At 47.9% G+C, this 13,507-nt stretch overlaps 1 protein-coding gene across 3 annotated transcripts in view; it reads right to left on the bottom strand.

Annotated features, from left to right (window-relative positions):
- Bicral (BRD4 interacting chromatin remodeling complex associated protein like) overlaps nt 1–13,507 on the bottom strand; it is a 91,631-nt gene that overhangs the window by 27,871 nt on the left and 50,253 nt on the right. For all 3 annotated transcript variants that reach the window (XM_036167953.1, XM_036167954.1, XM_036167952.1), the window contains 4 exons: nt 5,040–5,085; nt 4,570–4,618; nt 4,417–4,485; nt 34–1,707 (listed from right to left, as the gene is read on the bottom strand). In XM_036167953.1, the coding sequence (XP_036023846.1) occupies nt 34–1,707; nt 4,417–4,485; nt 4,570–4,618; nt 5,040–5,080 (1,833 nt within the window). In that variant the 5' untranslated portion in view covers nt 5,081–5,085. The remainder of the gene's footprint in view (nt 1–33; nt 1,708–4,416; nt 4,486–4,569; nt 4,619–5,039; nt 5,086–13,507) is intronic.

Below are 13,507 nucleotides of genomic sequence, written 5' to 3'. Positions count from 1 at the left end.
TCCCACCTGTCCAGCCACGTGACTGACACTAACCTGACAGAAGAACTGTTGCTGTGTTCCCGGGGTGTTGCTGAAAGTGCTGGTAGGTTTGGAAGAAGAGACTGGAAGACGATGGGGCACGCTCGCTGGTACCGGAGTCCTGTTTGGTTGTGCCAGCTGGTCTCCTGTGAAGTTTGATCCCGATGCCCCAGACTGCACTGTGGACCCAAGACTGGGATGAGCAGTGCTGGCCGAGCTAACAGCAGGGAACCGAGTGGGTCCTGACATGCTGGTCACTGAGGACATGGCGGTAAAGCCTGGTCTTCCTTGGGAAGCGCTGCTCTGCCCGGGTGACAGGTGTAATACAGTTGGCGATGCCCGCTGCAAGGGCATCTGTCCTCCAACCATCTGAGGAGAGGCATGGTTGACAATCACTGGACTTCCAGAGGTGGCAAAAGTCTGCCCAGACACTAGCTGGACGGCGGTGTTCTGGTTGTTAAGCATCTGTCCAGAGTATGGTTGGTTGGTCCTAAGCATGTTAGAAGAATTCCTATTCAACATGACATGCTCTGAGGCCGCTTGGCCAGAGATGAGCTGAGAGGGCTGAGTCTGAAGCAGTTGCCCATTTATGGTCTGGACATGGTGTACGGAGTTGGAGCTGACGGAAAGGCTGGTAGGTATAAGGAACTGACTTTGGGGGGTGTGAGGCTGGCCCATGGGGGAGTGAATGACGATGCTGCCCCCTGCACTGCTCACGGCCTGTGAGGTGACAGGCTTTCTCGCGTTCTGTTGGTTGACTATGTTCACAGACATGTGTGGACCGACCACGGAGCCCTGGGGTGAGCTTGCGGAGGCGAAGGAGATCCCTTGCTGTACATGGTGCTGCTGGATCCCCAGGCTGTTCACATTGTACGTACTCTGCTGACCCATCTGGATCGGCTTTGGCTGGATATTAATTGGGACTTTATTTGAATTTGGTGCGAGACCCCTTTGAATAATGATGTTATGCACAGGTAAAGATGCCTGAAAATTTGTGCTGTTAAACGGAACGGTGACAGGCTGTGCTACTGGACTGGAGGTGGGGTTCCCAAACAGCGAGTTGCCATTAGGAGTCTGTCTGTGAACCAGAAGCCCTCCACTCACATTGGTTGGGGTTTGCTGCCCACTGCCTTTTAATATGATTTGCGAGCCATCTAGGTTATTAATAGTCATCATGGAAGGCTGACTACCAAACGACCCGATTAACTGTATCTGCCCAGAGCCACTGATCTGGCTGCTATTAGGCAAATGCTGGCTGGGAACACTGATCCCCACGTGTTGCATAAAGCCATGCTGCACACCCACTGTATTGCTTGCAAACGATGCTCCAACAGGCACGTGAGTCACCCCGATAGGCTGCAGTGTCTGACCTGAGTAATTAGAAACATTAGAAGCCTGAGTAAAGGATGCTGACGAAGACGGATGAAGCTGAGCTTGTGCAAACTGCTGGCTTGAGCCTATACTGGCATCCAGGTACGCCTCTTGGGCCAGCGTCTGTTCAGTGATATTAGCCTCCTGCAAGGATTTCTGAAGAATATCAAAGGGTTGGTCCTCGCCAAGATCAGGAAGAGGAGAAGACTCAAGTTCATCTTCAAGAAACTGAAGACTACTTGAAAGTGGTAGTCCATCACTGGGCCCTTCTCCAAGCTGGCTACTTACACCTTTGAGGGACGATTTAGGGTCAGCGTTCTAAAAAGCAGAAGCAGCGTGTTACAAGGCACATGGAACCTTCAGAAGAAACTGTAAAAATCTCACTCTGGAATGAATATAAATAAAGCTTAATGATAGGTTTTCAAAACACCCCAATTTTTCATTACTTTTAAACAAGGTCTTATTCAGGCAGGCCTCAAACCTGCAGTCCTCCTGTAAGACACAACTCACTCCAAACTGCTTGCTTTATTTTTCCTATTTTATTTCATTGCTTTGTCAGATTATTTTATAGGGAACATATAAGAAGCAGGCTGAGATGTGGCAGACACCTACAGTCTCAAAACCGAAGATCAGAACTGTCAAGAGTTTGAGGTCAGCTTGGGCTACACAGCAAGTGTGAGGCTAACAGGGCTACACTGTGAGACTGTCTCACACATAAATAGAGAACCTGGGTGTGGGCACAGGCCTTTAATCCCAGCACTCTGGAGGCAGGTGGAGCTCTGCAACTTCAAGGCCAGCCTGATCTACACAGCCAGTTCCAGGACAGCCAGGACTGTGAAGAGAGACCCTGTCTCAAACAAACAAACACCTCAAAAAACAAGTATTTTGATTTGCAAAATGTTAACAATTCTGAGTCCTCAGCTAATGAGGCATCAGGGGCTAAATGATTAGAATTAGGCAGAAAGCCAGGCAGGGCCGCCCCACAGTAAACCTTGGAGAATCACAGGGAAAGTGAGCGAGGGCAGGATGCAGGTGGGGGTCAGGCAGGTGACTGGCACCTGTAACTCTAGCACTGGGGCTAAGGTCGGAGAATCGCTGAGAGCTTGAGGGCCTACTGGGACACAGGGTGAAATCCAGCCTTAAGAACAGAAAAGAAGGGGCTGGGACTGTAGCTCAGTGGGTAGAGCCTTTGTCTACCATGCGTGAATTCCTGGGTAAGATCTCCAGAACCACAAGAAAAATAAAAAGGACACTGAGTCACAAGTCTCCAGGACATGAGCTGGGAGGCTTTGAAGCCACAGAAGCAGGTCAAGAGGTCTCCCATGATGTGACCAGATAATACCCTGAGATACTTGAAGGACCTGAGCATGGCCACAGACTCTCTGTATGCCATGGAGTTCTCCAGATGAGGGACATAAAGACTGTGATGATGGTAGTGAGTCCATGTTGTTGACTACACCAAGTGGTTTCCATGGACTACTGTGAGACAGTTTGTTATTGTGCTTTCCTACTGAGAAAACAGGACATTACTGAGATTTACAGATACACCCAAGATTAACATAACTCAGAAGTAGCACAGAAGGACAAAGATTTGAGCAGTCCCACAGCAGACCATCATCTGTAGAAGAATGTGATGGAAAAGATTAAGGTAATATAAGTTATACAAGTTTTTTTTTTTTTTTTTTTGGCCTTTCGAGATAGGGTTTTTCTGTAGCTTTGGAGGCTGTCCGGGAACTCACTCTGTAGACCAGGCTGGCCTCCAACTCACAGAGATCCACCTGCCTCTGCCTCCCGAGTGCTGGGATTACAGGCGTGTGCCACCACCGCCCGGCAGGTAATGTAAGTTTAAGCAGTAATTCTTCTTTTGTGAGTGTCTGGTGTGTGTAGCACACATGGGTCCTGGTGTGCGTGGATAGAGGCCAGAAGATGTCTGGTGTCCTGCTCTAGCACACTCTAACTCACATCCTTGAACTGGGGTCTCACTGAAGCTGGAGCTAGGCTGGCAGCCAGGAAGCTCCGGCAATCCTCCATGTCAGACCCCAGCACTGGAGTCATAGGCGCTTTTGCAGCCAGGCCTGGCTCTTTATGTAGGTCCTGGGGATTTGAACTCGGGTCCTTACTCTGGCACAGCAAGTGCTCCCACTACTAAGCTCTTACACATAGTGATCTTAGGGAGTCTCCAAGGTCTTAGAGATTCCTCAGTCCCCACCTTGTCTAAATGCTCCTACAGCTTAACAACATAGGCTCCAGGAGCTGAGGCCTGAGTCAGAATCCTAGCTCTCTGTGCCTCAGCTTCCTTGTCTACGAAGCAGAGCTCTGGTAAAACCACTTCCTGGGGGTAGTGTAAATGCTAAGTACAGTTCGTACAAGTCCTCAGTAACAGGAGCACGCTACACCCTCCATGAGCACTAGCTATTACTGTTTTCTCTGCTTCAGATTAAAATCATTTGTAAGTAACTATAGTTAAAAACAGCTTCCTTAAACAAGATTGAACACATTCTACTACGCCTTCCTCACATACAGCACTGGAGTCCTTTCACAAGGCTGAAAGCTTAGGAAACTGAAATGCAGGGCTAGAGAGGTGGTTCAGTGGGTGAAGTGCCTGCCGCCAAGCCTGAGGAACTGAGTTCAAAATTCCTGGGACCCACATGGTGGGATGCGAGATCTGACTTACGGCTGTTGTCCTTCTGACCCCTCATGTACATATAGGCACACACACACATGCACATGTACATATGGGCAGCACATGCACATGTACATATGGGCACACATGTCACCTCCTCCCCTATATACATACATAAAATATATAAATGTAAAAAAAAGAAATTGGTGATGTAATAATCATATATTAATAATAATAAGCCTGACTTATATGACCAAAAGAAAACACTGAAATAATTAAGAGATTTTCCTCTCCTGTAAACTGCAATGAGAGGTAATTATTCTTATCATGCTTCAAAGGCAATTAAAGTTTCCAAGACTTCTTTGAGGCGGAGAGCTTGCGCTCTGTTTCCAGTACTCACTCACCGTGGAGTTGGCGAAGATGGAGTTGGAATTGGCTGCCGAGTATCCCGCGCTGCTCAGGTCATCGCCGCTCTGCAAAGGGGCGAATTCAACACGGTGGTTACTGGCAGCGTGTGGAGAGACAAAGTCTGTCTGAGCCACTCAAGCGTCACTTACCGACTTATTACCAGGTCCGTGCAGAAAATAGTTCAATGCTTGTGGGTCTCTAGGGAAGGAAGAAAAGAGGGAAAATGAATGAACACTGACTCAGACGTAAATACGTGGCTGATGCTTTTAAGAAGCAAAAAGAAAAGTGAGATCATCAGCCTGAGCAAAATCTCCCTATTTTAAGTCATTTCTTCGTTCCTGCCTCCTGGAACCAGCCCTGCCTTGGCCCCAGGGACGGCACTCAGGACCTGGCTTGTGGAGGCCGGCCCTCGAACCATGAGGAACACCCTGGCCTGGCATCTTGGGACTTAACAAAACAGGAATGGATTACGGAATTATACGCATATGTGAAACTATCTCTTTTGACCCTCTGCTGTAACACAGTTAATTATTATCTTTTTTTTTAAAAGCCCAGCAAGCAGCTTTCGCTCCTCAGACCTCACACAAGTGGTCCACCCGGGTTCCAAAGAGCTTCTTACCCAATAAGATCAAGGAGACAGGAGTCGTCATCATCATCCATGACAACTGCAAAGAGAGGGGCGAGAGTGAGTTTGAGCAAAGCGGCCGGCAGTGTGCGTGCAACACACCGCGACAGCCTGAGCTTTCCTGTCAGAGTAGCCAGCGTGCGCGTGAGCGCTCCTCTAGCCCATGATCAAGTGTGTCATTTGAAAAATGCTGTGGGTGGTGGGCCTACTGTCACTTGCCAGTAGTTCCAGCTACTCAGGTAGGACTGAGTAGAGGGGAACTTGAGTTCAAGGGTTCAAGACCAGCCTTGGACAGCAAGACCCCAGCTCATAAGTAAATAAAGAGTAAATAAGCAAGCAAGCCAGGCATGGTGATACACACCTATGATCCCAGAAGTTGGGAAGTAGAGACAGGAAGATCAGGAGACAAAGACCACCCTTGCCTACATGACAAGTTTGAGGCCAGCCTGGGCTACAGGTGACCCTATCTCAAAAACAAAGCCAATAAAAATAAAGGTAAAATACATAAAATTTACAGTCACTTGAACAAGATTTTGACTTCAACTGTTTGTACTACAGATTGTTTTCTACTTACGGGTAAAAAGATTCTAGAAAAATCTAAAATAGCTTGCAGCAATCTCTCACATGTGGACTCCCTTTGGGACTCTAGAGGATTAAGAGTAACTCCATCAAATACAGATGGACAAGGGGAGAGAAAATTTACTTTAGAAACATTCTCACAGACTCTGAAGCCTTTCAGTGATTTGACTAGACGCTTCTGAACACGGAGAGCAATCTAGATTTCTCAACGTATTTTGGTGATCTCTAGGAAGGCAGAAAGTGGGTTCTTCCCACATTCGGAGACAGAGCAGGAAGCCCTGTGCTGCGGGCGGTCCAGGCTCTGGCCCCGGGCTCCGGGTGCTTCCCAGTGCAGCAATACTGTCTAAGTTCAATGCTGAATAATCCATCGCTGGACTGAGAATGTTTAAAGTAGAAAATCTCCAGCAGAAGTTCACCCCTCTCCAGCCCAGAGCTCCCTCTCCCTGCCCGCAGCAGCCCCAAGCATGGCCGGCACAGCTCTGGCCCAGACAGTAACAACTCGACAAGTTCCAGGCGTGCTTCTCCCCGAGAGCCAGTCAACTTACACTAGTGATCCGACACCTGGCAACCCTGCTTCTCACCCATTTCAAGCCATGCGTGGAATAATTTACATCACAGAACGCCAGGGCCAAGAGTTCTGGAGCAGTTGGAAAGGGCAGTTGTGAACGGCAGTTGGACGAGGAATGAAATCCTGAAGAGATGCCCAGAGGAGGGGCATGCCCAGGGCCGGCAGAGAGAGAGAGAGTCCGAAGGAGCGGTTTTTCCCTGTTCAAACTCCCTTCTCCCCTCGGTTCCCCCAGATCAACCGCAAGGCCTAACAGATGTACAAGTCCCTCCTCCCACAGGGAAGGGTACTTTCTCTACTCTGGAAGAGCATGGAAGGGTAAGTACTCCAACGAGGGACCTTTCTGGGGTAGCTGGGTTTGCTGGGCTGCTGAGTGATTGGGCTGAGTAGAACCCGGGAGAGGAGAGAGACAGTGGGAAAGGAGGCAGGGAGAGGACCTCCAGTACAGAAGACAACACTGACAGCGAGAACTAAGAACAGCCAGCAGGGGAAATGGGCTCCAGTTATCTGAGGTCATGCTGGCACGAATGTTCCTGAGCACATGACTTCTGGAAACAGGCCTGGGAAGGAAACAGGAAAGCTATCATCAAAGGGATATGCCAATCTGTCACACAAGCCAGGCACGGTGGCACACATCTGTATTCTCAGCACTTGGGAGGCAGAGGCAGGAGGCTTAATGCAAATACAATGATATCCCCATCTATCTAATGAGTACCAGGGCAGTCAGGGCAACATTAAAAAGCTGTGTCAATCTGTGGATAGTATGTGGAGTGAGTAGAAAATTTCTTAATAAAGAAAAATGAAAAAAAAAAAGCTGCCTCAAACAAACAAAATACCATAAAACAGAAAACATACACACAAAAGAAAGACATAACACATCCCAGTATCTAACATGCATTAGCTCTAATCATTATAAACCACACCTCATTTCCAGACATCACAATCACATGGAATAAACTGCCCAATTATGATGTATCTTTTGGCCTATAAAATGTGTATTATTTACTTCAACAAGGCTATTTAAATGGAGTATCCCTGTATCTTTATTATCCTTGTTTGGTTTATTTGTTTGTTTGTTTTTGAGAGTCTCACTATGTGTCCCTGGCTGGTTTGGAACTCACTATGTAGACCAGGTTGGCCTTGAACTCTCTCTGGCCTTTGCCTGAGAGTGCTGAGGTTGAAAGTACACATTGTCGGGGCCGGAGAGATGGCTCAGAGGTTAAGAACACTGGCTGCTCTTCCACAGGTGCTGAGTTCAATTCCCAGCACCCACGTGGTGGCTCACAACCATCTGTAGTGAGATCTGGTGCCCTCTTCTGGCCTGCAGGGGTACATGCAAACAGAACACTGTGTACATAATAAATAAATCTTTAAAAAAAAAAGTACACTTTATCATATATAGTCTAAACTTAATTTCTAAAGTTGAGGATAGGGCTCAGTGGCCCAGCACACGAGAAGCACATGAGATGCTGAAGTTTGATCTCAGCATCACAGAAATCAAGTGTCTAAGGCTCTGATACAAATTAATTAAGAAAACTGTGAATGAGGGGGCTGAGGAGACGGCTCAGCTGGTGAGTTTTATTTCCAGCACCCACATTATAAGTTGGGCATGGTGGCACACACTGGTAACCCCCATGCTGAGGAGCACAGAGACAAGAGGAAGCCTGGACTCACTGGCTGGCAGGCCATCCTAGAAGTCACAAGCTCCAGGTCCCAGTGACAGACCCTTTCTCAAAAATAAAGTGGATAACTTCTGAGGAATGTCACCCAAGGTTGACCTCCAGCCTCCATACACATGTACATGCACACGCACACACGTGCACACACACCTCTCCCCCAGTTTCCCTCCTTCCCTGCTGACACCCTTACCTAGCCCCTCTACTTGGCAGATACTGTGAGGGTAACTCAGTCCCATCAGCACCGAAGCTCTGAGATCATCTGTCACCCCAGACTTTGAGGTGACAAGAGCTACCCACTGAGGAATGCAAACACAACTATTATACACCCCTATTTGATAACGGTATAGAAGCCAGGGTCCCAGATGTGCCCAGCTGAGCAACTATACCATGAGATGAATTTACGTTATTGTCTATTCTTCTTCACCAAACCAATGGGCACATCAAACACTTGATTGGAAAGACAGCCCAACCAGGCAGGCAGCCTTCTCTGGACTGTGGGGGAGAATGTATGAGCCTTCATGGTCAGGGAACCCTGAGAATTCTACTTTTTAAAGACCAATGGCTGGGCTGGAGAGATGACTCAGTGGTTAAGAGCACCGACTGCTCTTCCAGAGGTCCTGAGTTCAATTCCAGCAACCACATGGTGGCTCACAACCATCTGTAATGAGATCTGGTGCCTTCTTCTGTATACATAATAAATAAATAAATCTTTAAAAAAAAAAAAAAAGCCCAATGGCTGGGCATGGTGGTGCACACCTTTAATCAGGCAGACACAGGTGGATCCCTGTGAGTTCAAGGCCAGCCTGAGCTACATAGAGATCCTATCTCAAACAACAGCAAAAGAAGGGCTTGCGAGCTGTCTCCGTGGGTTGAGGCATCTGTCACACAGGCCTGACAGATAATCTGAGTTTCCTTCACACAACCCATAGAAAGGTGGAAGAGGAGGACCCAACTCCACCAAGTTGACCTCTCATCTCCATGTGCACAACCCATAGTAAAAACAAAACAAAAAGCTTTCCCCAGTTCAAGTGTTTTAAAGATTTTTATGGGGTTGGGGATTTAGTTCCATGGTAGAGCACTTGCCTAGCAAGCGCAAGGCCCAGGGTTCAATTCTCAGCTCAAAAAAAAAAAAAAAAGATTTTTATATGTATGAGTATTTACCTACAAGTATGTATGTGTACCAACCACAACCACATGTGTGCCTGATGCCTGGAGGGGTCAGAAGAGGGTGTTGGATCCTTTGGACCTGGAGTTACAGATGGTTGTGAGCCGCCATGCTGGTGCTGGGAAGCTAACCTGGGAGGTGAAGCCGGGCCCTCTACAGGAGCGGCAGCACTCAGCACTGAACCATCGTCACTCTAGCACCCCAGCTGAATGTTTTAATTAGCTAATGTATTTGTTTAGGATTATATATGTATATAGCGTGTGCGTGTCATGGCTCACATGTGATTCCTGCCTCCCACCATGTGAATCAAGGGATCAAACATCAGGCCTGTCAGAAAGGGCCTTGACCCAGGAGCCATCCCAGGCCCTCCCCAGTGGGCTCACTCTCTGGATTCTTCCTTGGTTCTGAATTTGGTGAGGTCTTTCCTCATTCGTACAGTCCCACAGTGGCGGGATGGCTGCCGACACCCTGTGAATTTGGTAAGGCTATGTTGTATGAAAGATGGATCCTTCTCTAGGGGAGACTCCCAGACAGATGACTGGAAACAATTTCTTAGCCCAAGACAGGTGACTGGCATGGCGGTGTCTTGGCAACAGCAGCTCTATGCGGCAAGGCTGGCCCTAGGGGAAGTGGGGAGGGCAGAAACTCTTATGCAGCTGGGCTTTGAATTCAGAGAATATTAAGGCTAGTATTTAAAGATCAGAGGGTTCTAAGTCATCCTCGGTTACATACCAAGTTCAAGGCCAGCCTGGACTAACAGAGACTTAGTCCGAAAACAACAACAGCAAAAGAAGCATTTCAAGTCCACTAGCCGAGTGCATCAGATCCATGTGTTTCTGAAATTCTATGCTGATGGTAGTTGGGGACAAACAATGCTTGTCCTTGGAAGGCTACAAATTCCAACTTCTTCACTAGGTGGGCTTTGCAAAGATAAGTGGAACTGTTCCCCCCTCCCCAATCCTGCCTGCCTGGTGATTTTTTTTTTTTTTTTTTTTTTTTTTTTGGTGACAGGGTTTCATGCTGCCCTGGCTGGCCTTGGACTCGCCATGGAGCCAAGGGGAAACTTGAACTCCTGATCCTGCTGCCGCCACCTCAAGCTGCCACATTCAGCTCTCTGCTCTTTTCCTTCTTCCAAAAATACATCCTAGAGATGATGACATTAAAAGACCACCAAAGAGCCACACAGCAGGCTAGCTCATCAAAGCAGGAAATGCAATGCGATGGCTCATTGCTGGCAGTGTGCTGAGCAGCAGTAGGGGGCGCCACCGAGAGACCTTGCTAGGCTGCAAAGGGTCAGGACCGGAGTTCAAAATCCTATTTCTCAGCTCTGAGACTTTTTACCCACAGTCTTGGTGTTGTTACAGCTATGATAAAGACCATGACCAAAACCAACTTGGGCTTATTTCAGTTTACACTTCCACATCACAATCCATCATGGAGAGCAGAAATCAAGGCAGGAACCTGGGGACAGGAGCAGAAGGGGCATGGAGGAGTGTGCTCACTGGCTTGCCCCCTGTGGCTCGCTCAGCCTACTTTCTTATACAACCCAGGCTACCTGCCCAGGGGTGACAGCATCCACAGTGAGCTGGGCCTAGCCCTCCCCCAGCAATCATTAATCAAGACAATGCACCACAGACATGTGATGAGACATTTTCTCACTGAGGTTCCTGTTCCCAGATAACTGTAGCTTGTGTCAAGCTGACAAAAGATAACAAGGGTAAAACAAACAAAACCAACCAGACACCCAAACAGGGGCCACTTCCTGCTTTCTTTTTCTTTTTTTTTGAGACAGGGTATCTCTATGTAGCCTTGGCTGTCCTGAAACTTGATCTGTATGTAGATCAGGCTGGCCTCGAACTAACAGAGATCTGGCTGCTGGGATTAGAGGTGTGTGCCACCACAGCCTGTCTTAAAAAAATATTTTTAAGGTTTTAAAATTATTATTTTATGTCTAAAATTATTTTTGCCTGTATGTATGTCTGTAAACCATAAGAGTGACTTGTGCCCCAAGAGCTCAGAAGAAGCCAGGCGGTGGTGGTGTATGCATCCAAGCACTAGGGAGTTACAAGGCCAGTCAAGGCCACACAGAGAAATCCTGTCTTGAAAAAACAACAACAAGCACAAGAGTTCAGAAGAAGGCATGAGATCCCAGGACTGGTTATGCACAGCTGTGAACCACCATGAGGATACTGGAAACCAAACTTGGATCCTCTGCCTGAGCAGATAGTGCACTGAAATGCTAAGCCCTTAAGGTTTATTATTATTTATTTACGTGCGTGCGTGCGTGCGTGCGTGCGTGCGTGCGTGCGTGTGTGTGTGCAGGAGCCCATGGAGCTCAGAAGAGGGTATCAGAGTCCTTGGAACTGTAACAACAGATGGTTGTGAGCTACCATATGGGTGCTGGGAACCAAACTAGGGTCCTCTGCAAAAAAGAAAGTTCTTAACCACTGGTCCATCTCTTTGTACTACCTTTTATTTACTCTTTATAATTTCATACATGTATATGATGTATCTTCATCATATCCACCCCAACTCCTCCCTTGCACTCTTCCAACACTTTCCCTCCTATCTTCATATAAGTGTGCACACACACACACACACAGGCACATATATCAATTCACTGACTACAATCAATGCTAATGCTGCCTGCTGGGAACCAAACCTGGGTCCTCTGCAAGAGCAACCATGGCCTTAACCACTAAGCCATCTCTCCAGCACCTGCTGTTGTTTTGAGGCAGGATCTCACTATGTAGACCAGGCTTGCCCAAACTTCTGGCAACCTTCCTGTTTCGGCCTTTCCAGGCCTGGGGTTATAGGTGTGAACCACTATACCCCATATTTTGGTTTTTGTGGTTGTTTTGGTTTTGGTGGTGCCCAGGACTCACACTTAGAACCCTGTGTCAGTGTTCCCTTTTGTGTGTCTCATGTGCTAGAAACTCACCCAGCGGTTTCTCTATTTTCTCCCTTTTTTCTGCCTCTCTTTTGATGAGACAATGTCATGTAGACCAGGCTGGACTCGATTCAATTTGTAGCTCAGGATGACCCCGAACTTCTGATTCTCCTGCCCCCTTCTGAAGAGGTGGTGTTACAGGTGTGCATGTCCCTAACTGTCCATGTGGTACTGGGGATGGCACAGGGCTTCACGACAAGCAGTCTACCAACTGAGCCAGTCCTGGCCCTGTACCTACTGCAGGTTTTTCTTTTTCCCCAGAAACAGGGTTTCTCTGTAGCTTTGGAGGCTGTTCTGTTTTTTGGGTTGTTTTTGTTTGTTTGTTTGTTTTGTTTTGTTTTTTTCCAAGACAGGGTTTCTCTGTGTAGCTTTGCGCCTTTCCTGGAACTCACTCTGTAGACCAGGCTGGCCTCGAACTCACAGAGATCCACCTGCCTCTGCCTCCCCAGTGCTGGGATTACAGGCGTGCGCCACCACTGCCTGGCTGTGGTTTTGTTTTTAAACACTGTTTTGACCTCTGGGAGTTTAGAGTGCTGTGTGTGTGTATGTGTGCGTGGTGTGTGTATATGTGTGCTGTATGTGTGTGTGTGGTATATGTGTGTATGTATGTGGTGTGTGTGTATGTGTGTGTGTGGTGTGTGTGTATGGTATGTGTATGGTATATGCATGTGTAGTGTGTGTGTGTGGTGTGTGGTGTGTGTGTGTGTGGTGTGTGTGTGTATGGTGAGTGTGTGTGTGTGTGTGTGTGGTGTGTGTGTGTGTGGTGTATGTGTGGTGTGTGTGTATGGTGTGTGTGTGTATGGTGAGTGTGTGTGTGTGTGTGTGGTGTGTGTGGTGTGTGTGTGTATGGTGTGTGTGTGTGTGGTGTGTGTGTGTATGGTGTGTGTGTGTGTGTGTGTGTGTGGTGTGTGTGTGTGTGTGGTGTGTGTGTATGTGTAGTGTGTATGTGTGTGGTGTGTATGTGTGTGGTGTGTGTGTGTGTGGTGTGTGTGTGTGTGTGTGTGTGGTGTGTGTGTGTGTGTGGTGGTGTGTGTGTGTATGGTGTGTGGTGTGTGGTGTGTGTGTGTGTGTGTGTGTGTGTGTGTGTGTGTGCTGACCAGAGGACAACCTCCCGTGTTGTTCCTGAGATGCTGCTGTCTGCCTTTGTTTGCTTATTTATTTGGGTTTTTTTGACAGGATCGTTCACTATCCTAAGGCTTGCCAAGTAGTTAGGCTGGCTGGCCACAAAGTCCCAGGGATCTGCCTGTCTCTGCCTCTCTAGGGCTACGATTCTAAGTACGAGCCACTGCGCTTAGCATTTTTAGGGGCGCACTGAAGATGTGACTCAGGTCCTTGTGCTGCACTAGGCCTCCTCATTTAGTACAGCTTATTCTCCCTCTGTGGTCCCCCTGCTTTCTGTGGTGCTGTAGGTCGGAGAGAAACTGCGGCCTGCGCTGTCTGAGCTTTAAAGCTCATGTAAACTAGCGGTGACTTTTAACCATTTCCCCCCACTCTCCACTCATGGTCTGCCCACTGTGAGAGGCA

This window comes from Onychomys torridus, chromosome 18 (genome assembly GCF_903995425.1).
Source record: "Onychomys torridus chromosome 18, mOncTor1.1, whole genome shotgun sequence".
Classification (NCBI taxonomy): Eukaryota; Metazoa; Chordata; class Mammalia; order Rodentia; family Cricetidae; genus Onychomys; species Onychomys torridus.
Note: the sequence above shows the minus strand (reverse complement) of the source record. Positions and strands in the feature narration are given on the sequence as shown.